At 53.5% G+C, this 27,653-nt stretch overlaps 1 protein-coding gene across 1 annotated transcript; it reads right to left on the bottom strand.

Moving 5' to 3' along the window:
- Positions 1-27,653, bottom strand: CLCN7 (chloride voltage-gated channel 7). Its single transcript, XM_048494935.1, has 25 exons — positions 27,483-27,653; positions 24,144-24,215; positions 23,938-24,009; positions 23,633-23,695; positions 22,886-23,018; positions 19,556-19,665; positions 18,913-18,993; positions 18,241-18,303; positions 17,569-17,652; positions 16,765-16,858; positions 16,043-16,107; positions 15,808-15,924; positions 15,552-15,606; positions 14,835-14,895; positions 13,071-13,209; positions 11,901-11,994; positions 9,685-9,854; positions 8,897-8,948; positions 8,403-8,530; positions 6,720-6,805; positions 6,281-6,413; positions 4,203-4,262; positions 1,920-2,096; positions 1,741-1,821; positions 1-848 (listed from the first exon to the last, which is right to left on the bottom strand). The coding sequence occupies exons 1-25, from the start codon at positions 27,597-27,599 to the stop codon at positions 762-764; spliced, it is 2,394 nt and encodes a 797-aa protein (XP_048350892.1). The 5' UTR covers positions 27,600-27,653; the 3' UTR covers positions 1-761.

Genomic DNA, 27,653 nt, shown 5'->3' with positions numbered 1-27,653 from the left:
CCACCATGCAAGGAGCAGCTCAGGAATGGCCATGGGGGAAGGCAGAAATGAGACAGGAAGCAGGGGCGGAGCGTCAAAAGAGGAAAGGACAGGAACACTCTGCCACTATCACGTCCCCGTCCCCCCCACCGCTCCACTCCAGTCTCCAGGTGGCAGCTAAGGAGATCTGCCACCTGCGGTTTTCCCCCCATCAGCCCCAGAACAGATAAGAAAGACGAGAAATGTTTTGAGGGGGTTTCCCATCTGAACCTCCCCTGCAGGGCTTTGGGGTAAAGAGAAACGCAGGCAGGGCCACTAAGCAGGCTCCATTCAGCCGGGACAGGCCGGTTCCAGGCGAAGCTGCACCCGCAGGAAGCTGCCCCCGACACCTCAGGAAACCCCAGCCTGGATTCTCTGGGTCAGCTCTGTTCGGGTCCAGTCACAGACTTCAGAAGAGCGATGGGGAGCAAGGCACGATTGGCAGGGCTGAGGCAGAGGAACTCGGAGCCGGTTGGCGGTGGAAAGGGCACTGTGAGGAAAGTGCTTCTCTGAAAGTCCACCAGAACCGCCCCACACACACACACCACAGTTCCACCAGGAAGTCTACGGCCCACTTGATCCCATGGAACGGGAGGAGGAGGAGGAAGAGAGGCAGGAAGGCAGCCCTGAAGGAAGGCAAGAGGAGGAGGCCAGATGCAGGGCGCTGGGGCTCTCGTGAGCCGTGGGGCTGGGCCGCAGAGGGACTGCGATGATGCACAGTGAAACCTTCGGCACCGAGGCGGTCATGTCTGGGCCAGGGACAGCTCCTCCAAGCCCTCCTTTCCCAGCCGGTACCGGGCCAAATCCTTCCGGGTGACCAGTCCTACCACCTGTAGGAAAGGAACCATGGCGTCAGAGGGAGCCCAAACAGACCTCAAGAGCGGACCTCAGTATTCATGTAGGGAGAGGCGGCCAATGTGGGACCGGATCCACTTAGGGCAGTGATGGCGGACCTTTTCGAGACCAAGTGCCCAAATTGCAACCCAAAACCCACTTATTTATCGCAAAGTGCCAACCCGGCAATTTAACTTGAATACTGAGGTTTCAGTTTAGAAAAAAACGGTTGGCTCCAAGGCGTGCGTTACTCAGGAGTAAGCTTAGCGAAGCAACCGTGCAATGCTTCAAATGGGTGAATCACGATCCTAGGAGGGTTTACACAGAAGCAAGCCCCATTGCCAGCAACCGAGCTTACCCCCAGGTAAAGGATCATGCCCAGACCAGCCTAAATGTGTGTGTGTGGGGGGGGGGGATGATTTTCCACCCCCCTCCCACATGACGAGCTCTGTGTGCACGTGCCCACAGAAAGGGCCCTGAGCGCCACCTCTGGCACCCGTGCCATAGGTTCGCCATCACTGACTTAGGGCCAGGAGGAGAAGGTGCTCACAGAGTAGACCGGGCGGGGGGAGGATCTGGTGCCGAAGCACAGCGCAAACCACTTGTAATGCAATGAAATAGGATTACATTGGGGTCTTCCTGACTAGGACCCAAAGCAGCTTATCATGCTGTTCTCCAGCCTACACTCTTCCAAAGAAGCCCGCCCGGGAACCTCATAGGGGTGTGGTTGTGAGAAAATGGAAAACGGAGCAGGGAAGAACAATGTCAGCTGCTCTGGGTCCCCACTGGAGAGGGGGGAAAGGAAGAGTGTAAATAAAGAAGCAAGCCCCACAGCCTTCTTGGTGGGTGGAAGCCCTCTCCCCCGCAAGCTCCCCCACCTTCACCCACCTGGTTATGATTGTCTACCACCACCAGGTGGCGCAAGCCCAGGGCCCGGAACAGCTTGAAGACGCGTGGGAGTGAGGCCTCCTGGAACACAAAGAAGGACGTGTCCATCTGCTGGAGAGACTGAGCTCCCACCGGGTGCCACCATGTGACCCCTCACCCTCCCCACCCCGGGGGCCCACCTGTGGCACTGTGTAGGGCGAGGGGTTCATGAATTCCGTCAGGTCCATCATGCACTCCCGCTCGTCCTGGGAAACGTGGATGGACTGGATTGGGGGGAAGCGGGGGTAGGCATCTCGGAAGTCCTTCAGCTTCAAGCGACGGTGCACGAGGGAGAGACTCGTCCGCTCCACAAAGACCTGCAGGGGGGGAAGGCAGAAGCCACGCCCAGAGTGGAGATCTCCTGCTGTCACTGCTGATCTCCAGACAAGAGAGATCATTTCCCCTGGAGAAAATGGCTGCTTTGGAGGGTGGGCTCTATGGCCATGGACCCTGCTGAGGCCCCTCCCCTCACCAAGCCCCGCCTTTCCCAGGCTCCATCCCCAGAATCTCCAGGTGTTTCCTCACCCAGATCTGGCAACCCTATTAGATGCTCACAGGGGATTTCCTGGAAGGGACAGGAAGGAAGGAAGGAAGGAAGGAAGGAAGGAAGGAAGGAAGGAAGGAAGGAAGGAAGGAAGGAAGGAAGGAAGGAAGGAAGGAAGGAAGGAAGGAAGGAAGGAAGGAAGGAAGGAAGGAAGGAAGGAAGGAAGGAAGGAAGGAAGGAAGGAAGGAAGGAAGGAAGGAAGGAAGGAAGGAAGGAGAGTTTGGATTTATATCCCCCCTTTCTCTCCTGTAAGGAGACTCAAAGGGGCTTACAATCTCCTTGCCCTTCCCCCCTCACAACAAACACCCTGTGAGCAGTGGTGGGATCCAAAAATTTCAATAACAGGTTCCGATGGTGATGGGATTCAAACAGTGGCGCCGCCGCACACACGCACCTCCAGTCCCTATTGGGCAGGGAGGTTGCTTTAGTAACCACTTCTCGGCACTCAGAAAAAAATTAGTAACCACTTCTAGAGAAGTGGTGAGAACTGTTAGGATCCCACCTCTGCCTGTGAGGTAGGTGGGGCTGAGAGAACTCCGAAGAGCTGTGACTAGCCCAAGGTCACCCAGCTGGCATGTGTTGGATTGCACAAGCTACTCTGGTTCACCAGATAAGCCTCCACAGCTCAAGTGGCAGAGCGGGGAGTCAAACCCGGTTCTCCAGATTAGAGTGCACCTGCTCTTAACCACTACACCACACTGGGAGGAAGGAAGCAAGCAAGCAAAGGCAGGCACTTCTGAAGTAGCTGCCAAGACAGGGGCCTGGAGCAGGCAGTGGGGATTGGGTTGCCAACTGATCAGAAAACAAGCCAGTCTGACCTGCTCTTGTGCCTGAAGAGTGGAGAATCAGCATGCAAAGCTTTTTGTAGAAGAAGCAAGCCACACAGCCTGGACGGAAGGCCCCTCCCCTACAAGCCCTTTGTAGCGCCTAATGAGCCCAGTGAGCACTGATGCGCCATCAGTGGTGGCAAAGCTTTGGCACTCCAGATGTTATGGAGTACAATTCCCACCAGCCAAAGCTTCACCACCACGGTCGTAGGGTATTTGAGTGACCAGAAAATGTTTAAAATGCAACGGATTGGGCTACTTGATAAGCCTGGATGATGCAGGGGGGCTTTTCCAAGGTCTTTGCCCGGCAGTCTCTCCCAGTGAATCCCAGAGAAAGCAGCTGCATGAGATGGGCCGCTGATCATTTTAAGCAGGGAGGAACTTCTGCTCAGGATCAAGAAGTCTCCAACCCGAACGATGCAGTGACTGTTATTTCTGCACAACAAGGACAGCTGTGCAGCTGGGTTCCAAAGCTGGCAACCCCAGACCAGCGCTGAATGGAACCACAGGGAGAGCATCGCCAAGCGGCAAAATCGGCCTTCTGAAATCCCCACCTGCTGCATAACAAAGGCCAGCCTGATCAACCAGCAGGCCACACACAGAGAGAGAGTCAGGGGGGAGGAAGAGGATGCTCATATCAGCACCCAAAGGGCCAGAAGCCCAACAAATGGGCAGGATCCGGCACAGATCTGTTACTGCCAGCACCAAGTAGGGATTTGGAAAAGATTCTCAGCTGCCCAAGCTATGCGACTCCAGCCGAGAGGAGATGGATTTATATCCCCCCTTTCTCTCCTATAAGGAGACTCAAAGGGGCTGACAATCTCTTTTCCCTTCCCCCCTCACCAAAACAAACACCCTGTGAGGTGGGTGGGGCTGAGAGAGCTCCGAAGAATGTGACTGGTCCAAGGTCACCCAGCTGGCTAATCTGGTCGACTGGATAAGCCTCCCCAGCTCAAGGGGCAGAGCAGGAAATCAAACCTGGTTCTCCAGATTAGAGTGCACCTGCTCTTAACCACTACCCAGCTTATCGGGTGGTCTCTGGAAGATCTTACCTTGTGCTTCAAGAGGACGATCAGCTGGGAGCGCAGGATCAGCCCTCGCAGGCCCTCGGTCTGCAACAGAGAGGCCATCAGTGGGAGAGAAGCTTCCAGAACCCCCAGCCCTGCCTGCCCAAGCGTGAGGCGCTCCCATCCGACAAGCACAAGCACTGGGCGGGGGAGGCCCAGAGAGGCCCCTTCCCGTGGCTCAGCTGGGACGCGGCTGTCGTGGGTTCGCGGACAGGCTGTGTGCGATTTGAGGCCTTGTGCCCTTGAAAGCTGACCTGAGCCCTTTGGGGGGAGGGCGGGGCATAAATATAAAAGGAAATAAATAAGTGAGTGTTGTCAAATCTGAAAGGTCAGTGTGAAATCTGTAAGAAGAAGAAGAAGAAGAAGAAGAAGAAGAAGAAGAGTTTGGATTTATATCCCCTCTTTCTCTCCTATAGGAGACTCAAAGGGGCTTACAATCTCCTTGCCCTTCCCCCCTCACAACAAACACCCTGTGAGATGGGTGGGGCTGAGAGAGCTCCGAGAAGCTGTGACTAGCCCAAGGTCACCCAGCTGGGTGCAGTGGTTAGAAGAAGAGGAGTTTGGATTTATACCCCACTTTTCTCTCTTGAAAGGGGACTCAATGTGACTTACAAGCTCCTTTCCCTTCCTCTCCCCACAACACACACCTTGTGAGGCAGGTGGGGGCTGAGAGAGTTCAGAGAGAACTGTGACTAGCCCAAGGTCACCCAGCAGGAGTGCGGGAGTTCGGGAACACACCTGGTTTGCCAGAGAAGCCTCCGCCACTCAGGTGGAGGAGTGGGGAATCAAACCCGATTCTCCAGGTTAGAATCCACCTGCTCTTAAACCACTGCAGCTAACTGTCAGATGAGAACTGTAATCATAGCTTTAAAGAGGACTTCAACAGATTCATGGAGGAAAGGCCCGTGCATCGCTAGCCACGGAGTCAAGTGAGCCTCCAGCGAAGGGAGGAAGAAGGAAATGCTTCAGCTCTAAGCCTCTGGTGTTTTGCAGGTGTGTGATGGACCACAGGTCTGGTCCAGCAGGGCTGCTCTGATGATCTGGGAGGCCCAGGGTTGAATTCCCATCCGCTCAGCCTTCCTCACAGGGTTGTTGTAAGGAAAAACCGGAAGGCAGGAGAATGACCTACGCCACTTCGGGTACACTTTGGGAAGAAAGGCAGGATTCAGAGGAAGTTGAACAAACTGCGTCGGGAGGGAGGAGACCGACATTGGAGCAGGATCTGGGTTCGAGACGGGAGACGGCAGCACAGTGGTTCTGTCACCCCTTTCCCCACACCAGGGATCACAAACAAGGTATGCATTTCCATAGGTCATACAGGCCTATAGGTCTAGGTTTCTTGGGCACAGCCGCAAGGCACAGCTTCTTTGTGTCAAGACCCCACTCAGCCGTGATCGGTGCCTCTTTCCCAGTTCCTTGTGGAAGAACTCTGCATTTTCCTGCCTCCCTCCAGATTGAGGACTGAATCTCAGGACTATTCCCCTCCCCCTCCCAACTTATTTATTTTATGTCATTAGATTGCTAAGAAACCCTCCTTCAAAAGGCTCAGGGCGTTCGTGACACAACAGAGTACAAACATGATAAAATCAACAAAATACATTTCCAGCTAATCTAGTGCCATAAAATCGGTTTGAGGGAGGGTAGTGAAAACTGGGCCCCACATTCATTCATACCAGAGGATACAAGGAAAGAGGAAAAGGGAAAAGGGGGGGGGGGGAGAAAAGGGAAAAGGGGAGAAGAGGAGGCCAAAATGGATAGAATGCCTCTTGCTTCCCAAAACCGTTCTGTGTGCAACAACGGACGTTCTCCCGTTTTATTCTGCACAAACTAACTGGTCTTCTGTCTGCAATAGATACTGACCAACCTTGCAGGGCTGCTGTGAAATTTATGGAGGCTCAGAAGCTCCTTGCGCTGGGAAAAAGCACCACTGTTGAATGGAAGAGATCTGTGTCCGCCCCCCCGCCCCCCCAAGATGCAGGGCAGCACTCTGGCTTGTGACTAGGATGACCGAGTGGGGGTCAGATCGCAGCCCCTCCCTGCAGAGAGTGCGAAGTCTCACCCACCTGAGTGGCATCGGGGGTGCTCTCCACTACCGGGAACCCGTTGTGGTTGGAGCTGGTGTGGCTGAGGATGTCCACAATGGTGCCCACCTTCTCCACCCGGCGCAGGCAGGTGACTGGCGTGCTCATCACCTCTCTGGGAAGGGAAGACACCCCACCCCACCCCCGGGTCAGAACAAGGCCAAAACAGATCCAGGAGATTCCCCCTCTCTGCCGTACAAGGGCGGGCCTCAAACAGACAGCAACCCGGGGGGGGGGGGGGGATACCCCCAGAGATTTTGCCTGACAGATCTCAAAACATTTCCTTTTTTGGCTGTGCCGTCTCACCTGCCATTGACTCAAGAGCAGCCGCGTGTGAACCAGCTTCTCAGAGAAACGGCTCACAGGAGTTTCTCCGCCACCACCCCACTTTCATTCAGGCTTCTGCCTCCAGTTGGCTTACCTGGCCGTGAGCGAGTGTGAGGTGACGGGGGCTTCCCAGTGCAGGAAAGGGACGCTCTGCAGCTGAATGTGCATGTCATAGAGGCCCTGGAGGAGCGAGAAGGAAGGGGAAACGGACACCATCTCAGGAGGGAGCAGGGCACAGTTTGGGGGAGGGAGATCCAAGAGTCCCCTACCTCATCACAGCCGTGAAGTCATTGGGAGGGACTAACCTGGATTAATGAAAGGTAAAGGTCGTCCCTCGTGCAAGCAGTGGCTTATTACTGAGAGAATGGGGTGGTGTCACATCCCAATGTTTACCAGGCAGATTTTGTTTATGTCAGGGGGATTGCATCTAGTGAACTGAGGTGCATTCCTAACCCAATGTAACAGCTACAAGATATATGCAACTACCTCACTACAAGATATATGTAACCAGCCTGCTATATGTTATCCCTGCTATTCTGGGACATTCTTTCCTCGATCTTTGCTTTATGGCTTCACATGTTTTGCAGATAACTAGGCTTTCCCCTGACACTCTAGTCCCAGGGGAAACAGGGTTGTTTCCATAGTCCTGTGAGGATAGGATGCCAGGTCGCCCTCTATCTCTGTCTGTCGCCGACCTTGGGGCGCCTCTGCTCCAAACTAACTCCTTCTCACGTTCCTTGAGGAAAAGGGAGGGGGGATCAACATTGTAATAAAATGGGTAGCAAAAGCCAAGTTCCCCAGAACTGGCTTTGTGAAGCTGGGTGCTTCGATGCTGATCAATAAACGCTGCTGATCAACAATAGGGAGCCCATTTATTGCTTTGCCACGGCCTTTGCAGCCGTCTACACTTTACCCCCAGCAAGCTGGGCACTCATTTTACCCCTCTTGGAAGGATGAAGAAGAAGAAGAAGAGTTTGGATTTATATCCCCCATTTCTCTCCTGCAGGATACTCAAAGGGGCTTAAAATCTCCTTGCCCTTTCCCCCTCACAACAAACACCCTGTGAGGTAGGTGGGGCTGAGAGAGCTCCGAGAAGCTGTGACTAGCCCAAGGTCACCCCGCTGGCGTGTATGGGAGTGCACAGGCTAATCTGAATTCCCCAGATAAGCCTCCACAGCTCAGGCGGCAGAGCTGGGAATCAAACCCGGTTCCTCCAGATTAGATACACGAGCTCTTAACCTCCTACGCCACTGCTGGAAGGCTAAGTCCACCCTGAGCCAACTTCCATTGGGATCAAACTCTGATCATGAGCAGAGCTCTGACTACAGTCCTGCAGCTGACCGCTCTCCACCACAGGGCCCACATTAATGAAAGACACGTGTGCAAAACACACTCCCGGTTCTTGACAAACACTCCACATGAAGGCTGGGTGGGCCTCCTATGCAAGGACAGAACAGGGCAGAATTAAGGAGCCTGGATTTTGGCGTGGGCGAGTGTTTAAAAACAGCTCAAGTTTCTAGGCTGTCAGTGTTCCAAATCTCAGGAGCCAGAAGAACCGATGAGCATTCCGGTAACTGCGCTCCAGCTCCACAAGGCACTCTGGAAAGCTACAGATGAAAATGGCCCCAGGATCCTGTTTGTCTTTCTGTCCTGTCTTTCGAGACGGCAGGCGGGACTCCCTTGGGACCGACGAGGACAATCCCAGCAGAGAAAGCCACGAAGCCCCCTTGGCCAGCAGCCTCTTTGGAGGAGGAGGGACGGGCTAGCACCTTCCTACCTCAACAAAATAATCCCCCACGATCTTGGCCGTCATCAGCACCAGCATGATGGGGAAGCCGTAGGTGACGCTGCCCGTTGCCTCCATCATGATGACCGTCAAGCTCAAGGTCATGCGCACGATCCCCCCTGGGAAGACAGGCATGCGTTGCACCCCCAGCCTCTCCCGGCAAGACCACCCTAGAAAACCTGCCCACAGCCACTCCGCCTGGCCCCAAAGAGCCCAAGTTCTGGGTCGCCAGAAGAGGAATTCTGGGTGTGTCCAGAACAGGTTTGAGGGCTCCCCGTCACACGACCCTCATCGCACAAGAAGCAAAGCCTGACTTTGCCCACCAAGGATCTGGAAGCTCCTCCGGAGACAGGCAGAGCAAGCTGGACGGATCCCGGGCAAACCAGGAGAGAGCCAGGAGCCCCAGCCGCCCACACCCACCTCCCTTCAGAAGCCAGTCAGACTGCCCGGCCTTCCAAGTGACTCCTCCCCAATGCAACACTCACCCAATTGGGCAGCGGCTCCCATCAAAGCGTATTTCCCTGGGTCAGCCCAGATCTGGATGTCCAAAAGCACAAGAAAGGCACAGTAGCAAACACAGAACAGTAGAGCTAAAGAGGGGATGAGGGGGGTCCCCACCCGGCCCTCCTCCAGACTGGACTACTGCAACTAGCTCTATGCAGGGATAGCCCTTGAAGTTGCTCCAGAAACTTCAATTGGTCCAGAAAGCAGCAGGGCGGGTCTTTACAGGGACCCTACGGAGAGCACGTATTTGACCAGCTGACCTAGTCTCCCACTTGAGCCATCTCAAGAGTTGGGTGTTGACCTTTACAGTCCTAAATCAAGGGCATCAAACTCAATTGTTATGAGTATGGATATGACATAAATGTGATTTGGTCAGGCCAGGCCTGCTCACAGTACAGGCTAAAAACGGCCAGAGGAACTACAGTTCCCAGAAGACCTTGGGGCTCACAAGGTCTCCTGGGTAGTTCCCATCAGGCCGTTTTTAAGCCTGAACTGTGAATAGGTCTTTTCTTCAGCCTGAAAAAGTTCTAGGAAAAGAAAAGGAACTAAGATAAGTGTGGGAAGGGAGGGCGCCGCGGGGGAGGGTGCCGCGGGGGGGCCATGGGGCCCCCGGAAAATATAGACTGCACACCGGGCACAGTTTGGCCCAGCTACGCCTCTGCCCACATTCCCCCCCAACCCAGCCACACAATCCCTAATCTCTCCCCACTCTGCACTGTGCCATCCCAATGGGGCTACCCCCCCCCCCCCGGCCCCCCGAAGCACTTACCCAGCCACTGGTGATGTAGGACAGAGAGATACCAAAGAGGCGGCCCCAGGCGGCTCCAATCAACAGGGACGGGATGAAGACCCCTGCAGAGACCGTTAATCCGTAGGTCCAGCAGGCCAGAAAGAAATACGCCAAGGTGAACATGCCCAGGGTCATGGGGTTATAGGTGCCTGGGGAGGGGGCGGGGAGAAAAAACATCAACATTCCACAATCCCCTGATCAGCAGCCGAGATCTCCTCTTCTACCTTTTCCAAGGAACACTGCTTGGGCACCTTGTTCGTGACTTCATGAGTAGAAAGCCACATTTCTGTAACGTGTGGAAAAGTCACATTAGAGGTTTCTTTCGTCAACTGTGCCGCCTCCCATTGGCAAAAGAGCACCTGAAGCTTGGAGTGACACAGAACTCTCTCCCAGAGGGAATCAAAACGCCAGAGAATCACCGGGAAAAGGCTGAAAGACAGCCAAGAAGGGTTTGGGGCCTCCGAAATTAGTTTACCACCCATGGGTAGATGGATTTTCTGGCTAATGCTCTATAGCAGTGATGGCGAACCTTTTTGAGACCGAGTGCCCAAATTGCAACCCAAAACCCACCTATTTATTGCAAAGTGCCAACACGGCAATTTAACCTGAATACTTAGGATTTAGTTTAGAAAAAACGGTTGGCTCCAAGGCGTGCGTTACTCGGGAGTAAGCTTCGTGGTAGTCGGTGGCTTTGCTTTGAAGCAACCGTGCAATTCTTCCAATGGGTGAATCACGATCCTAGGAGGTTTTACTCATAAGCAAGCCCCATTGCTAGCAACCAAGCTTGCTCCCAGGTAAAGGATCATGCTTTAGATCTTTGCATGAAAATCACTCGGGTTTAACAGTGCTTAACAAGGTTATTTAAACTGCTTTCCCAAAACTAGGTCTTAGGTTTAATGCTAATAATCGAGCCCAGCGGCCCAGGCCAGCCAAATGTGGGGGGGGGGGGGCACTCTGTTTGCACGTGCCCATAGAGAGGGCTCAGAGTGCCACGTCTGGCACCAGTGCCATAGGTTCACCACCTCTATAGGTTGGATTCAGAGAGCCGTCAGCAGAAAGTGCCAATGGTTGTGAATCTTTCCTTTCCTGAGCAGGCCTCTCTGACCTTGGCACGGTGCAGTCCAGGCCTTGAGAGGCCCCCACATGGGACTGGGAAGCTGCAGTGCAGAGACAGAAGGGGACAAAATCTCAGTCCTTGCCTCTTTCACCAGAAGAGGGGGAAGAAGTCAGCCATTTCAACTGCCTTCCCTCCTCCTTGGAGCAACCCCTTGACCATGGTGGGTATTCATACTTTTGGGCCCTACGACTCCTGGAACCAACTTTCCCAGGGTTGGAAAGGAAGCACAAGAAAGGCTTGCCATTGCTGGATCCAACCCTATGTTTATGTGTGTCGCTGGCCTGCGTGTGTTGAGCCCAGGGTTGGAAGACTCCTTACTGTTTTCCTGCATGAAGAGTTCTGTGCAGACTGAAAGCTGACATAATCCTTCCCTGACTACTCGTTCAATTTTCTCTTTCCCTGCAGATATACAGTGCTCCAAAGACAGGGCCCAATGCAGTGCCAAAAGAGGAGTCACAGACAAAGTGTCCCCCTTTGTGCCGGGGAAGACAGGATGCATAAGGCCATCTGCGTTGAACGAGTAATCAGGGAAGGATTATGTCAGCTTTCAGTCTGCACAGAACTCTTCATGCAGGAAAACAGTAAGGATTGTGTGTGTATGTGCGCAGGATTGGAACCAAAATCTTTGGGGTTCAAGCTTAGGACTCTAGCCCCTTCCCCTAACCCCAGGAAGTGGCCCCATGCCTTTCGCCATTACAATGTCATGAGCAGGGAAATAAAACCCAGACAGGACCCGGGGGCATTATGAAAGAGGCTCAGATTCCCAGATTCTTCTTGGGAACATCAGGAAAAGCCTTTAAGGAAAGAGAAGCTGAAGACATCTGCAGAATACAAGAGGCCGGGATGGCAGGAATGTCGATTTAGGGCCAGCGTTGGTGGAGGAAGCGCGCTCGCCACGGAAAATGCTGAAACAGGGGCTGAGCCGCCTCCTTCCCTCAGCGCTTATAAGCAAAGGAGGGGGTCAGCTGCTGCCAAGGATACCTCCTCAACAAAGGAAAGACAGAGCAACCTGGGCAGGGGTAGGAGTCTCTCTCTCGAGCCACATAACCCCAGCCACTGTTAGTGGAATGCGACTGACCTGGAGGGTCGTGGAAGAGGCTGACCACACTTTTCTCGGGTGTATTGAAGAAGGCCGTGGCCATTGAGTTGTATTCTCCGTCAGCACAGAACAGCTGGGGAAGAAGGGGGGAAAGGGACAAAGGAATAAATCGGCAGGGAACACCAAAGTGGGTGGAGGGAGTGCCACAAGGCAGAGCAAGGAGCTTTCTGACAACACCCTACAAGCACCAACACCCGCCCCCTCGCCTCTCCCAAAGAGAAAGGAAAGGAGAGAAATGGCTGTAAGATTGCAGAATGACTTGCAATTCAGCACCCACTTTTGGCACTTATTGTTGCCCCACGTACTTGTGCGATTCATCCACCCCACCCTCCCACAACACACACACACACACACACTTTCCCTGTTTTCAAGATCTTCCTGGCATGGTCTCCTGGAGGCAACATGTATAAAACACAAGCTCCCTTCTCCTGCCATGAACCCAGTTTCAGGAGGGCAGCTGTGCCCCTCCACAGCAGAACAGCTACATTTGAGACTAAGAACACCTGAGAGATCCAGAAAAAATGTCACGCATGAGCTTTCGAGAATCAACGCTCTTTGTATCTGACGAAGGGAATTTCCTTTGTGCCATAGTGGTGTGATACAAAGAGTTTCACGAACTGGTGAAATATCATCAACATATAAATATTTAAGAAATTTTGCAAGGTCAAAGTTTTGTCAAAAGCGAGTAAAAACAATTGAGAGGACTGTTTTTACCACCCTTGGGTTTTCTGTAGTTTGTGGCCACAGGGGAAAGGACAGAAGCTGAGCATGTGAATACTGATCAAGGAGAGATCAGGTGAGCAGAGAGAGAGAGATAGAACTAGCCTGTCTACTGCAAGCAGAAAGACAACTAGGCAAAGACAAAGAACTTGAAACATTATAATTATGAGAAAGAGAGTTACAGTTGACCAGAATGGTACGAGAAAAGGAAGACAGAGGAGCTCAAACGAAAATAGAATTAAAAGACGGGGAGACCCAAAGGGAAATGGAATTAAATCTCTAAGGTGCTCCAGGACTTGAACCCGGCTCCTCTTGCCAGCGACTGATCCCTTCCACCAGCAGGTCCCTTGCCATCTCACACAGCAGCCAACCCCCGTTTGGAGGGAGCCCCTCATCGCAGGCCCAAACAGCCCCCACCCGGGGCCTCACCTGGAGGGGGTAGGTCACCCGGTTGCCTTGAAGGGACTGGCAGTCGGAAGAGCTGTAGATCATCACAAACCCCACTGCCGCCGTCACAGCCCCCACCAGCATGGCCTCCAGGACCTGCAAGCATGGCCGGTGGATGTACCTGCAGAGCAATCACAATTCAACACCCCCCACCCCCGAACAAGAGCTGCAATTAGAACCCGCAGGGCGCTTTTGGCAGAGCGTCCACACAGACTTGCGGGAGGGATCCCCAGGAGAAACTTTCCTCTCCCTGGAAGCCAGGAAGTATGTTGCAGCGTCTCCTCCACAACAATCTTGCAAAGCAGTGAGAGCAAGAGTTCTATGGCCAGATGCAAGGCAGGGTGTGGGTGTGTGGGTGTGTGGGTGAGAGAGAGAACAAGCCTCAGCTCTTCCCACCTGACTTTTGGGCTTCTCTGGATCACAAGCAAGCACTCTGAAGAGAACAGAATTCAGGACTGGAGAGAATTTGGGGTGGCCAGCAAGGCTGTTACATGTCTACTGATTTATTAGAGCAGGACAACATAGGAAGAGCCCTGCTGGATCAGACCAGTGAAGGTCCATCTAGTCCCGTGGTGGCGAACCTTTGGCACTCCAGATGTTATGGACTACAATTCCCATCAGCCCCTGCCAGCATGGCCAATTGGCACACCTAGTATGGCACCCTGTCTCACACAGTGGCCAACCAGTTTTTCTGGAGGGCCAACACCAGGGCACAGAGGCCGAGGCCCTCCCAGGAAGATCAGAAGAGCCCTGCTGGATCAGACTGTGGGCCATCTGGTCCAGCAACCTTTCTCACATACTGGTCAACCCGTTCGTCCAGAGGTCCGACAACTGGGTACAGAGGCCGAGGCCTTCCCCGGTGAGAATTGTAAAAAGAGCCCGACTGGATCAGACCAGAAGTCCATTCAGTCCAGCCTCCTGTCTCACTAGGCGGCCAACTAGTTCCTCTGGGTGATCAACAATAGGGCAGAGAGGCCGAGGCCTTCCCCTGACACAAACACCCAAAGCGGATCAGCCTTGTGAAGGTCCACCTAGGTCAGGGGTCTGCAACCTGTGGCTCTCCAGGTGTTCATGGACCAATTGGCCATGCTGGCAGGGGCTGATGGGAATTGTAGACCATGAACATCTGGAGAGCCACAGGTTGCAGACCCCTGGCCTAGGCCATCATCCCATCTGCCACAAAGCCTCACACCTCTAGCAATTATGAGCTGTGGAGACCATCCAGTTCATTTAGCTAGGAGACAGATGACTCCTTCTGTCCTCCTCCCCTGCGAGCCCAGAGTCTTCTGTGGGCACCCGCAGGCCCTCAAAAGCAATTGACCAACAGCAGCTTCTCCCATTTGACTTCCAGCAGCCAGGCAGGCGGCTCCATTTCTCCAGGCCTGGCTGCTTCCCAGTGATGTGGGTGGCTGCAGAGCTCAGCTGTTCCAACCCTGTGAAAGGAACCCGGCTGGCCGCAAGAGAAGCCACCTGGGACCTCGACACAGCCGGACCGCCTGAAAGCAGGTCTTGCAGGCCTTTGGCAGGAAAAGGATTCCAGGCTGGATGATGAAAAAGAGCCTTCAAATTCCTAATTCAGCCACAGCTGTGAAACGGACTCTGCTAACACCACAACTGGGGGGGAGGGGAGGGGCTTGGTTCCAGCAGCTCCTGAACAATGTTTTTTTGGTTCCAGCAGCTCCCGAATGTTTTTAAAATGCTGAGCAAAAGAACCAGGTCGCTTTTTGGCTAATGCTGAGAGCTCACCTGATCCGGAACATGGTCAGCCAGTAGTTCAAGGCGTTGAATATGGCACCGAGAATCCCACCTGCGGCCAGGAGAAAGGAAAGAGGTGGAAAAAAACCAGGTGTTTCTGCTCTTGGGCAAGGACGGACGAGGCGAGCAATAGGCAGGAAAACGCACTTGGGCAAGGACGGACTGGGGTCTTCCCCTCTGTCTCCATTGTATCCTCCCAACAACCCTGTGAGGTAGGCTGGGCTGAAAGAGAGCAGCTGGCCCAAGCTTATTTGGAGAAATTCCAGGCTAAGAGGGAAGTTTGAATTTTGGTCCCCACTGCCCCACTACACAGCCTGGACGCTTTTGAGCATGAAACACCTCAGTTCAACTCCAATCTCCACAGCGCTCGAGGCCAGGGCCAGACCCAACCCAGGGCTGTTCTTCTTCTGAATTAAAATGCTGGATTTCTGGGTGGAATGGCAATTATGAAGTGTCAAGAACACACGCAGCTCCTTGCAAAACAGAGGATGATTATGAAGCCACGTGCAAAGAGCTATTTCAGTTGCACTCCCCCCCCCTTTCCGCCAGGGACAGCTTTGCCTTTCACTCGGCAAGGGGAACCCCCCCACTCTGCTATCAAAGCTTCTATAGACCCCTGCAAAAGCTTGAGAATAGAGCATAGCACAGGATCGTGACTAGAGCGAAGGGGTCCAAAACTGTTCTGTTCAAAAAGGTGGCCATTCTTACCTACCACTCCCATGAATATGAAGATCGGGATTTCCTGGATCGTGTATCCCATCTTCTGTTAAGGCAAAAGAGAACCCAAAAGAAAATCGCAGTGAGTTCCAGGGCTCAGGAGAGCAACACTGCCAAAGGAAATGGCTACCCACCACGGAACAGATACTGTGAATATCGCATCCCCCACCTTCAGCTACAGCTTCTCCCAACAGCCACTTGCCAAGGAGGAGGAGCCTGGCAAACTTTATGAAGGTGCGGCCTTTACCTCAGTGTCAAAGCGGCCAAAATTGATGAGCCCTGGGCTGGAAAGGTCCCACGGGTTGCCGTGGTAGATGCTCAGGATGGAGTTCAGGGTGAAGGTGGAGATCATGGAAGCGAAGAACTGCAGGCAGAGAAGCGGCAAAGCGTTCACTGCCCAGGTCAAGTGGTGGATGACTCAGGCCTGGCTTCCTGCCCGCCCCCAATGATCAACTAGGCGGCCTCAGGAAGATCAGACTCACAATTCTCCAGGTCAGGAACTGGTTCCAAAAGGAAGCGCCTTCCTCCAAGCTGAAGAGCACGCCCCCTGGCCAAGAGACAAGGACAATGAGGCAGAGCCTGAACGGCTGGAGGGGCAGGTGCTGGGGCTCCCGAGTGAGTCCACAGCAGTGGACTTTGTGACCCCAGGGGACAAGGGCCAGCAGCCGCAACAAGACTCATTCTGTTCCAAGCTTTGGAAGCCACACTGGCCACAAGAGGCTTCCCTCTGTGACACAATGGCCACAGGCCCACAATCACAGCGCGGCTTGCCAAACCAACCCACCCCGGGGACTTCGATGGCAGGCAGCTTTTCAGGGAGGGGGAGACGGGTGTCTGCTTTAATTACAAATGTTTTTCAGTGTTATGCCTTGAAGGGCTTGGACAGATTTATGGAGGAGAAGTCGATCTATGGTGACCAATCTTGATCCTCCTTGATCTGAGATTGCAAAAAATGCCTTAGCAGACCAGGTGCTCGGGAGCAGCAGCAGCAGCAGGCCATTGCTTTCACATCCTGCACGTGAGCTCCCAAAGGCACCTGGTGGGCCACTGCGAGTAGCAGAGTGCTGGACTAGATGGACTCTGGTCTGATCCAGCAGGCTCTTTCTTATGTTCTTAACCCCACGCCCTTTGAGGAGAGAACAGCGGGGCAGTTCTGCCAAGAGAGGTCCAGTCTGGAAGAAGCAGAGAACGATGATGCGTTTACCGACAGGGGCTCCAAAGGCAGCCGAGACGCCCGCAGCAGCTCCCGCCGAGACAAAGTCCCTCTTCTCTGTGTCTCTCCGGAAGTACTCAAAGATCTAAAGAAACAAAACAAACCCAAATCGGACGGGTTCATTCGAAGGGTTTTCTACCCACCCCTCAACTGAAAACAGCACCCAGGGCAGCTCGAAAAATAAAAGCACATTAAGATTGAACGCACCGGGCAGCCACAGAACACTGAATTCTGTCTAAGCTATTGAACAGTCCTAATGTAGAAATTTCTGAAGCAGTTGCCACATTTTTAATCCGCGTTCTACATGACGTGTAACAATGATCCTGTTATTGTATTTGAAACGTACGGTACTTTTGGTTTTATGCCTAATGAAGGTTTTTGGATTGGATGGGACATTGAATTCTGAAAGGCTGCGCAGACATAAAATGCAGCGGAAAACAGGAGCACTCGATCATCCAGGCCAACAAAAGGTGGCTTGGAGAGGCGACCAGTTGGAGATAGATAGGTGGGGGGGGGGTTACTTCAGCTGGCTCGCAAGCCTAATAAAGCAGCCATTCACCCAACTGCAGGCTCACCAGCCCAGACAGCCTCCCGCAAAAGTGCCATCCTGGGGCCAGCCAAGGCAGCCACGCCCCCAAAGCCCAGCCCAATCATGTCATATTTATGTCATATCCAGCCCCCGTTAACAAATGAGCTCAACCCCCCTGGCACAGACTGTGTCCCTCAAGGAAACGCAGCTCAACCAACCCACATTTGTCGTGCCAAGTGCAGCCCAGTGAATTCCCAGCAACTGACCTTGAAGTCTCTCTTTAAGGAAGTGGACCTCCCCTGAGAAATACCAGCTGCGATGACAGCTCCCGAGTGAATCATTGGGCCTTCCTGAAGACCAGAGAATTAGAATTTAGGGCGGGGGTTCCCCACAGCGTAGTTGCGCACCCGGCCACCTCTTTCCCAGCACCCACTGAAAGCTTTTAGAAACGGAGCAGGGCCAAGTGGGGCTTTTGCTTCTGATTGGCTGCGCAGTTTTTACTCTTTAAAAGGGTTGCTCTAGCAGCAGCGGCCACCACAGCACAAGGACTGAAGGGAAGCCATGGCTGCCATTTTGTGGCCCCCCCCCCTGCCCCGTGGCAGCCACCATGCTGTGTCAGAACTCTGCCTGCAGGTTGAAGAAGGTGGGAGGTGGGCGGCTGCTTTAAAGGAAGGCAGACGTCCCCTTTGGGGTACAAGTCACTTGAGAGGTGAGCATGTGCCGCTCACTCTAGGCTCCCACTCTGGCACAAATATATTACCACCCAGGGCGGGTGAAGCAACATTCGATCCCAGAACCCAGCTGGGAATGTGGAGGAGCAGCAGCAAGAGACTTTGCTTAGTTGCACTCTGGGAAACTCCATGCGCCTCCTCTGGGAAATGGCTGTGGAGCAAAGCTGAACACGGACGACTTTCCCCTCGTCGGCTCTCTCTCCTCACCTTCCCGACGGCCAGGCCACCCACCACCGAGAGAATCACTCCACAGACTTTAACCGCCAGCGTCTGCAAGAGAAGGAGCACACAACAGAACCCCTCACCACCGGGCCCAGAGCGGCCCTGCCAGGAGGAGAGAGGGAGGGGAGCGAGAGAAGGCGTGCTTTGACCGCAAGGGAAGCGGCCTGAGAAAATGGCCCGATTTTATCGACTTCCGTTGACACCCTGCCTTTTCTCGCCAATGGGGGTCCAACCAGCTCAAGTCCTCTGAAGATGCCGCCAGCCACAGATGCAGGCGAAAGGTCAGGGAAAAAATGCTACTAGAACACGGCCATACAGCCCGGAACCCACCCAACACTCCAGCTGAAGTCGTTCTCCTCCATGTTATACTGACAACAACACTGTTGGGCCGACAGGGCATGACCCCCTCAGTCTCCACAGCACAGCAAGAATCTGAGCCTGGTTCTTCCAGCCCCTAACTGACCACTCGGTCTCCACTGGCTGTCACAGACTCCTCTCCATCAGTGATATTTCAGCCTTCCCCTGCCTGTTCTGCTGTCTGGGAACGAGCATTGGGAGGGGAGAGACGGATGAATTGGAGCTCCCAAGTTGAGATGGCTGTGGTGGGGGAGGGCACAGCCTGACAGACGCCCCCCTCCCCACTGCAGAACCTCTTACCTTCAACCGGACCACGTGGGGGATCTTCACGCCATTGAGATAGCACTTGATCTGCGGGATTCCGCTGCCGGCAGCCACTGGCTACAAACAGAGAGGCGACATATTTGAATCCACCTGGACAGAAAGGAAGTCGCCTTCTCCTGAACGAGACCCTTCTCAGTCCCTCTCGGTCAGCGCTGCCTGCTCGGACTGGCAGCCTCTAGGAGGGGTCTTTCACATCATCTCCTGCCTGGGCCTTTAACTGGAGATAGGGGCCCTACCCCACGAGGCACGAGGGGTCGTTCGGCTGGCACGACAGCTAGACACCCTTTGCCTCCCTCCCGAGAACAGCAACAATCCTGCCACTGAGAAAGGCCACCAGGTTATCCAAAATATTTACAGACTGGCTCTCCACTCGGGGAACCCAAAGAGGATAAAAATACAAAGACATGAAATGCAGCGCCACACACAAACAAAGGATAAAAAGTAAACCAGGAGCACTAAAACAAAACAGCGGAGAGTTGATGATAAAACCAGCACCAGGAAGAGACCGCCACAAAATCCCAAAGCGCGGGATCAAAGAGCCCCGCATGGTGGAGGGCCGGCCAAGAGCCCAGCCGGTGCTGCAGAGCAAGACGGGGACAGTGGAGGCGCCTGGCCTTACCTCAATGAACGCCACGATCACGGAGCCCAGCATCACGACAGCAGCGTTCAGGGCAGCCCAGAGGAGCAAAGAGAAAGACAGGCCGCCATTCTCGGTGAACTTGTCAATATCTGAAGAAAGGGGGGTTAAAGAATTTCGCCAGCAAGAGGGGCTTTGTTTCAACCCTACCTTTGAGTAGCGGGGCTCTGACCCCTGGAAGAACATCACATGACCTCAGGCAGTCGCTTCTGTTCTCAGACCATCCCAAATGCTCTTTTTTCAAAGCCCAGGGAGAGGTTTGCACAGTAAAACTCCAGTATTCCAAGACTTCCCAATCAAACTGGGAGTTTAGACCCAATTCAGCTGTCTTCTTAACCCTGCTTCTTGCTCATCACAGCTCTCTCTCTCTCTCTCTCTCTCTCTCTCTCTCTCTCTCTCTCTCTCCATCCCAAGGTTTCCCAGACATTTTTGAGCCTGGTTGTGGTGGGTTTTCCAGGCTGTGTGGCCGTGTTCTGGTAGATCTTGTTCCTAACCTTTCATCTGCACCTGTGGCTGGCATCTTCAGAGGTATATCATGGAGGGAAGTCTGTTACACATTTCTCTCTGTAATACACCTCTTGAGGATGCCAGCCACAGATGCAGGCGAAACATTAAGAACAAGATCCACCAGACCACGGCCACACAGTCTGGAAAACCCACCGCAACCGGTTGAATCCGGCCGTGAAAGCCTTTGAGCTTGTTCAGCTCTGGCCTAGGGCAGTCTAAAACTGCTGCTGATGGTCCTGGAAACAGATGGTGGAGTCAACCAGGTCCAATGAGGAGGACAGGGTGGCTGGCATGCATGGGGCCAGCGTGACCTACACGGGTGTAGGTTAGGGGATCAGGACAGGGCCTAAGTCACCTCCTCCCAGCCACCTTAACTCTACTTCCTCCTCAATGTCGCTGTTGTAAGTATTGAACAGACAAATGGAGGAGGATGAAAACAATTCACAGCTTCAGGTTCCGGTCAGGGAGAGAAGTCGAAGAACAAGAAGACGAAGAACAAGAAACAACAATGTTCAGTTTCAGTTTCTTTCTCCTCCTCCTCACACAACACACTCCCAACTGCCCCTAGGTCCTTCCAACCACCCACACAAATCCCTTATTTGGCGTAGTGGCTAAGAGCAGGTGCACTCTTATCTGGAGGAACCGGGTTTGATTCCCAGCTCTGCCACCTGAGCTGTGGAGGCTTATCTGGGGAATTCAGATTAGCCTGTGCACTCCCACACACGCCAGCTGGGTGACCTTGGGCTAGTCACAGCTTCTCGGAGCTCTCTCACCCCCACCCACCTCACAGGGTGTTTGTTGTGAGGGGGCAAGGGCAAGGAGATTGTAAGCTCCTTTGAGTCTCCTATAGGAGAGAAAGGGGGGATATAAATCCAAACTCTTCTTCTTCTATTATTTACTATGTTAACTTTGGGTCAATACACACATTCAAATGTACCTCACAGGGTTGCTGTTAGATAAAAAGGGAGATCCATCTCAGCCACCTGAAGGAAGATGTCAGGGTTGGTGTTTCAATAAACGCTTTTTGATCAACAATCCAGAGCCTGTTTATCGCCTCGAGGATTGAGACCTAACATTCGCATCCATCGGTTGGACCAACCTGAAACCATACCAAAAAGAAAGGCAGATGCTTCTCTCTGCTCTCAGTTGGCCTTTAAAAAGGAACAGATAAGACAAATGTTATGAGCAGAGAACCTCACCAAAATAACATAGCTCAGGACTAAATTGATATCAACAGCTACACAGGGGATATCAAACCCTGAACATCTTCAAACCATCGAGGCAGGTGAGATTCAGCCGATTCACGGGTGGCGGAGGAAAGAAACGTCCTTCGCTGCCTGTCAGGGTGATGTTAGTGTGTGCATTGTCCTTGGATTTTTTTTCCCACCTGTCCACTCTGGCTGTATGCTGGGGATTCTGGCTGGGTATTATCTCTGCTTGCCTGTGTGAACTATTCTTTGTTTTATTTTTCTGTGGAGGGAAAGAGGTTTGCTACTGTATTAAACTGCTATCAGACTTCTGAAGCTTTCAGAACTCGCATTGCTTGTTTTCGACTATGACTGCCAGTACAATAAAGAACTGTTGAAAAGTTACTTTTGCCTGGACTTTCCAAGTTCGTTACACTGCCCCCCTGCAAGGCCTGCCAAGGGGCTCCATTGTATGCCTGGTCAAACTGATACTGAGTCAAACTGAGAAAGAGTTTTGGATACATGCCCTATAAGGAGTCTCAAAAGCGGCCGACAAACTCCTTCGCTTCCTCTCCCTGCAGCAGGCCCCTTGTGAGGCAAATGGAGCTGAGAGAGCTCTGAGAGAACTGTGGCTAGCCCACGGTCACTCAGCTTCATGTGGAGAGGTGGGGAATTGAACCCAGTTCACCAGATTAGAGTCCACTTAAGCGAATAAAAACTAAGAAAACCTGTGATAGTCGCTTAGAATTTTAAAAGGATGTTTACCTTTTTAAACTTGTACATGCTGGTGCAAAGTTTTGTATTGTTTTTAGTAATATTTTAAGAAGAAGAAGAGTTTGGATTTATATCCCACCTTGCTTTCCTGTAAGGAGACTTAAGGTGGCTTCCAAGCTCCTCTCCGTTCCTCTCCCCACGACAGACACCTTGTGAGGTAGGTGGGGCTGAGAGAGTCCTGAGAGAACTGTGACTGGTCCACCGTCACCCAGCAGGAATGTAGGAGTGCGGAAACACATCTGGTTCATTAGATAAGCCTCTGCTACTCGGGTGGGGAATCAAACCGGGTTCTCCAGATTAGAATCCACCTGCTCTTAACCACCTGCTCTTAGCTTTAAAAGGGGCTTGGACAGATTTATGGAGGAGAAGTCGATTTATGGCTACCAATCTTGATCTTCTTTGATCTGAGATTGCAAATGCTCGGGAGCAACAGCCGCAGAAGGCCATTGCTTTCACATCCTGCATGTGAGCTCCCAAAGGCACCTGGTGGGCCACTGCGAGTAGCAGAGAGCTGGACTAGATGGACTTTGGTCTGATCCAGCTGGCTTGTTCTTATGTTATGTTCTTAACCACTAAACCGTGCTGGCTCTCATTAGCAGTATTGTATTAAGTTACTTTTATACTCTGGTCATGGACCGTGTAAATAAATATGACGATGACGGTTTGTGGTCTCATTACAACTGGACCACCTTGTTAACTGGAAAAGGTTTCTGACACCGGTAACAATACCATGTTCTAGAAAACAAAGAGAAACATTGAAGAAGGAAAAAAACAGCCGCTGTTTGGGATGTCAAGCTTCCTGCCACTACTTAGTGGTCACAGGACCAGCACCAGCAAAGGATACTTCCCTTTACCACCTTGTACTTCAGCCCTGCCAAGCGCTCCACCAAGATGTCGATGAAGCAGGCAACCAGGCCAGTGAAAATCCCAATCAGGGCACAGATGACCCAGCGCCGGATCTCCACAGTCCGGAAGGCCTGTGGGACAAGAAGCACTCTCAGAGGCTGGGGAGGGGGCCGCCTCCTCCCACACATTTGTTGAGCAAGTCCACACCTTAACCCCATGGTGGCGAACCTTTGGCACTCCAGACGTTATGGACTACAATTCCCATCAGTCCCTTCCAGTATAGCCAATTGGCCATGCTGGAAGGGGCTGATGGGAATTGTAGTCCATAATATCTGGAGTGCCAAAGGTTCGCCACCACTGCTAACCCCAAAGGCTGGCAAAATACAAGCTCCGCAGAGGTTAATGTTCAGCAGTTTGAGAATGTCCAGGTCCGTTTTTCAAACCAATTTGCAAGAAAGCTCTGCTTGACAGGGTGCAGGGAAGAAGGCTGAGGAGTCAGAGAAAGCTGGAAGGGAGGGGGCTGCCAGATTACTGCCAGCTGAGAGCAGCATGTCGGGGCCCGTTTTTGTGGCTTGTAAAGTGGCAAAACTGGAAACAGTCAAAGTGATAGATGGGATGCCAGCTGGGCGGATGCTTTGCACAATGTTTTGCTTGCTGAGGCCCAAGATTTGGGAGAGGGCTCCCAACGCGGCCCAGGGGCTGCCGGACACCCCCTGCCTTGGCAGATCTTTCAAGCTCGACTCACCGTGTGGTTCTTCCTTTCCTCCTCCAGGAAGAGCTGATTCTCACAGTTATCGTAGTCCAAACTCTGCAGTCAGAAAGGGGGAAGGAAGGGCTTGACTCAAAACAGGAAGTGAGAGAAAAGCCTGTGGTGAGAAATCCCTGCTTTGGCCAGCAAGCCGCAAGAAGCATTTCCAAGATTGCACCACCCTGTGGGACCTTTGTGGGCCCAGTTCAGCTGGGAAGTTTCCCACAGGTGGCAACGGTGTAAAGTCCAGAACGGTGCAAAATGCACACAGGAAGTTTCTACCCAAGAAGGGGGGCACTCACCTCGTACTTGAGTGACAGGAGTTTCTCACTGTGTGGGATCTCATGGGGAAGGGAGCAGGGGGCATCCATTTCCTGTGACACAAAAGTGACATGTCCTGGTTGACTCTCTGGACACCAGAGCAAGAGGTCCAGCCAGGTTGCTTAGCAACGGCTGCTCAGAAAAACTATACTCCCCATCCTCCCCAAAGCCTTCACCACGCATTCACCTGTTCGGAATCTTCATCAAGATACACGTCGCTCAAATGACCAAGGCGTGAAGCAGGTGATGATGGCGTGAGCTGAAGGGCAAGAAACACCAGACCGTTATGCAAGCAGCCTCCATTTCTTTCACGGGAAGGGGACGGAGGCATTCAGAAGGCCCGTGGGGCACCAGGGCCAATAACAGAAGAACAACACCTCCGTACGTTCCTCCTAAAAGAGCCATCAGAAGAGAGGGCCACTGCACCATCCGGGAGGCCCATGAAGCCCAGCAGCCTTCAGGACGTGGCCAAGGAAGAAAGTGCCACCCAGACCAAGACTGCTCCACAAAGATATGTGTGGCCCCCAAACAGAGAACCGCCCCCCTTGCTCCTACAGCTGACCACTCTCAAATGGTGGCCCCACTGTGCATTTCCCAGACACCTTTATTTGTTTACTTCCTCGACAGCCCACCTTTCTGACTGAGACACAAGACAGATGATGAAATGCAAAACGATCTGACCGGACAGCAGAGAACCCCAATGTAGATGCCGTCGGACAAGGACGGTGCAAGAACAGCAAGGTGGTGCACGTCTAAGAAACACTGCAAGAAACTCCGCTCCAGCTTCCTTAGGAAAGCGTCTGCTCACCTGTTCCATTCTGCTACAGTTCTAATCCCTTTCTAAAAACGCCTTTCTGCACCTTTCAGGCTTTCGGTGGAATGGTGGCAGCGTGGGGGCCTCCCTCAGCATCTTGGGCAGCCGGTTCCACAGGGTGGGAAGCCACCACAGTGGACACACGTAAACAACCTGGCTCTGAAATGTTCCCAACAGGCATAAAGTAAGGGAAGCAGGGAAGGGCTTTGTATTCTCCAGTGGGAAAAAGAATCACAGGCCATGAAAAACTCACAGAGGATGTGGGGAGATGTGGAGTGGGGAGCCCTTCCCCGTTTCCTAGTGAAGACAGGGCTGCCGTTTTCAGGGCTGTCTGGCCCCAACCGTGTTGAGCAACCTCTCATGATCCCCTGCAGCTACAGCAGGGCCTCTTGGCTGGAAGTCAAAGCACCCCAGAAAAGATCTTGCTGTACTGAGTGCTGCCCTGACACCACCCTCCCCTCTGCCCCCTTGCTGAAGGTGGACATGAGGTGCCAAAAGAGCTTTTAGCAGCAGCTCCAGTTCCTCCCTCTTTCATTGAGTTCATGGAGTCCTTTGCTCCTAGACTGGTAGGAAACGGCACACTGGGGAAGAGAAACATGACGGGGTCAGGCTAACTGGGTTCCAACTTCCTTGTCATGGGCTGTTCAGTTCATTGCCAGCTGAGATTCTTGCAAAGAGGAACCTTACTGTTTGCGTGGGGGGGCAGGGGGCGGTGTGAAGTCCGAAAAAGATCACCTCACCTGTGCTTATTTGGCCCACCAGCACCTGACATGTTTGGGTCAAGCAAAGCGGCTGGGGGGCAAAGCTCTCACCTCAGGATAGCCCCATGGTGGCGAACCTTTGGCACTCCAGATGTTATGGACTACAATTCCCATCAGCCCCTGCCAGCACAGCCAATTGGGCATGATGGCAGGGGATGATGGGAATTGTAGTCTATAACATCTGGAGTGCCAAAGGTTCGCCACCACTGGATCCGATAGCCAGTCCGCAAACTGTCATCAGGACCCCCTCCAAAGGGACTTTTGGCCACACAAGTCAGGTTGAGCAGGGACTTATTTGGGCAATTAAAGGGATTAGGGAATGAGAAGGAGCTGAAGAGGAGACCCCACCCCCACCCTGGGAAATTCAGGGGGAGCTGTTGGTTATGGAGAAACTTTGCAGGCCGAACGGCTGCACAGCCCAGGAATGGCTCACCGACATGTGACATTCCTGCCGATACTGCCCAGCTCAGCACTGTTTTGGGACCGGGGGGGGGGGGCTTTGTCCCAGAGAGGGATCACAAAGCACAAATTGAGGCTATTTCTCCACATACACCACCCCCCCTCCAGCTCCACTACACAATAAACGTGCAGGCCTGCAAGTCAACAGCTTGCAATCTGGGAGAAGACTGAAAACGATAAAAAGACTGTTGAGGCTAAAGCTTCCTCGACAGCCCATGTTTGTAGTTTCAACATCTCAGGGAAGCTAAGAACCGGCTGCAGGAGGCGAGGGGCAGACCGGTTGCAGCCGGCGGGAAAGTAAAGGCTTCCCCATAGCAAGCGGGGGGGGGGGGGGCTTTGTCCCAGAGAGGGATCACAAAGCACAAATTGAGGCTATTTCTCCACATACACCACCCCCCCTCCAGCTCCACTACACAATAAACGTGCAGGCCTGCAGGTCAACAGCTTGCAATCTGGGAGAAGACTGAAAACGATAAAAAGACTGTTGAGGCTAAAGCTTCCTCGACAGCCCATGTTTGTAGTTTCAACATCTCAGGGAAGCTAAGAACCGGCTGCAGGAGGCGAGGGGCAGACCGGTTGCAGCCGGCGGGAAAGTAAAGGCTTCCCCACGGGAAGGTGCCAAGAAGAAATTGGGCCCTCTGGCACAAACTGGCACTGCCCCCCCTCCCCCACCCCCAGATACACATAAGGGGCACCCTTTTACTCAATCCCCTGCCAGGGAGATTCGCCAGACTTTCTGGAATAAAGTCAGCCCAGGCAAATCACCCTCTGCAGTGAGGATGGGGTCAGTTGGCACAGCCTCCCGGGCTGAAGGGGCCACGAAACAAACACCTTTCCCTCCCACCAACTGTGCCGCTTTGTGTGCCAGTTCCCAAACTGGGGCCCAAATAAGGGCACTGAAAAGGCAAGTATCCCATGTGGGTGTCTCGTGCGCTCCCTGGCTTGCCTTGCCTGCCATATCCCCAGCCACATTTTGTATCCTCTGCTGGATACACGTCACAGACACGAGCGCCAGCCCCGGCCCCCACCTGCCCAGCTGGCGGCTTCCCTACAGGGCCAGGGGCAGCAAAATCCTCCTTACCCCTATGCAGGAAGGGCATGCTCCCTCCAGAGTCTGTGTGAGTATATGGGCATGGGGTTGGCGCAAAGGACACCGAGTCCTCACTCCAAGGTGGCACCCTTGGCCAGTGAGCGCCTCCAGGCCCAGCAACCCCCGGCTAGAGTCATAGCAAGCAGTCAGTCTCCAATGGAGCGGGAGGGCTAGCACCCTCTTTTGACCTAAACGCCTGCCTGAATTCAAGCAGCCGGGCACCGTCCTTCCTTCCCAAGGGTGGGCAGGCACTCTGCACAGGCCCCGGGGTCCCTTAGTCTTGCACACTCCACCACGGGACGGATGCCCCGCTTGCCCCTCTACAGAGAAGAGAAGCCCTCCCCGCCCTCGCTCCTCGGAGAGGGCTAGACTGCTCCTGGCCCTGGAGGCTCGCCTACCTACCTGCCGGGGCTTGGGGGGGGCGGCGCCGGTGCCGTTGAGCAGCGGGGTCGTCTCGCCCGCGCCCTCCGCCTCCCGCTCCCGCCCGGACCACGAAACCTTCGTGGCCACATTCGCCATCCTCCCTGCAGCCGGGACAGCCCGGGCGGTCCAGGCAGCAGCAGCGGATCATGT

This window comes from Sphaerodactylus townsendi, linkage group LG04 (genome assembly GCF_021028975.2).
Source record: "Sphaerodactylus townsendi isolate TG3544 linkage group LG04, MPM_Stown_v2.3, whole genome shotgun sequence".
Classification (NCBI taxonomy): Eukaryota; Metazoa; Chordata; class Lepidosauria; order Squamata; family Sphaerodactylidae; genus Sphaerodactylus; species Sphaerodactylus townsendi.
Note: the sequence above shows the minus strand (reverse complement) of the source record. Positions and strands in the feature narration are given on the sequence as shown.

Excerpts from the sequence above, each read along its gene's own strand:
- CLCN7 (XM_048494935.1), bottom strand. The coding sequence starts at position 27,599 with ATGGCGAATGTGGCCACGAAGGTTTCGTGGTCCGGGCGGGAGCGGGAG. Across the intron at positions 17,653-18,240 it reads GTGGCCTGGCCGTCGGGAAG|GAAGGCCCAATGATTCACTC; the intron begins GTGAGGAGAGAG and ends TCTGGTCTTCAG. Across the intron at positions 8,949-9,684 it reads CCTACATCACCAGTGGCTGG|ATCTGGGCTGACCCAGGGAA; the intron begins GTAAGTGCTTCG and ends TTGGACATCCAG.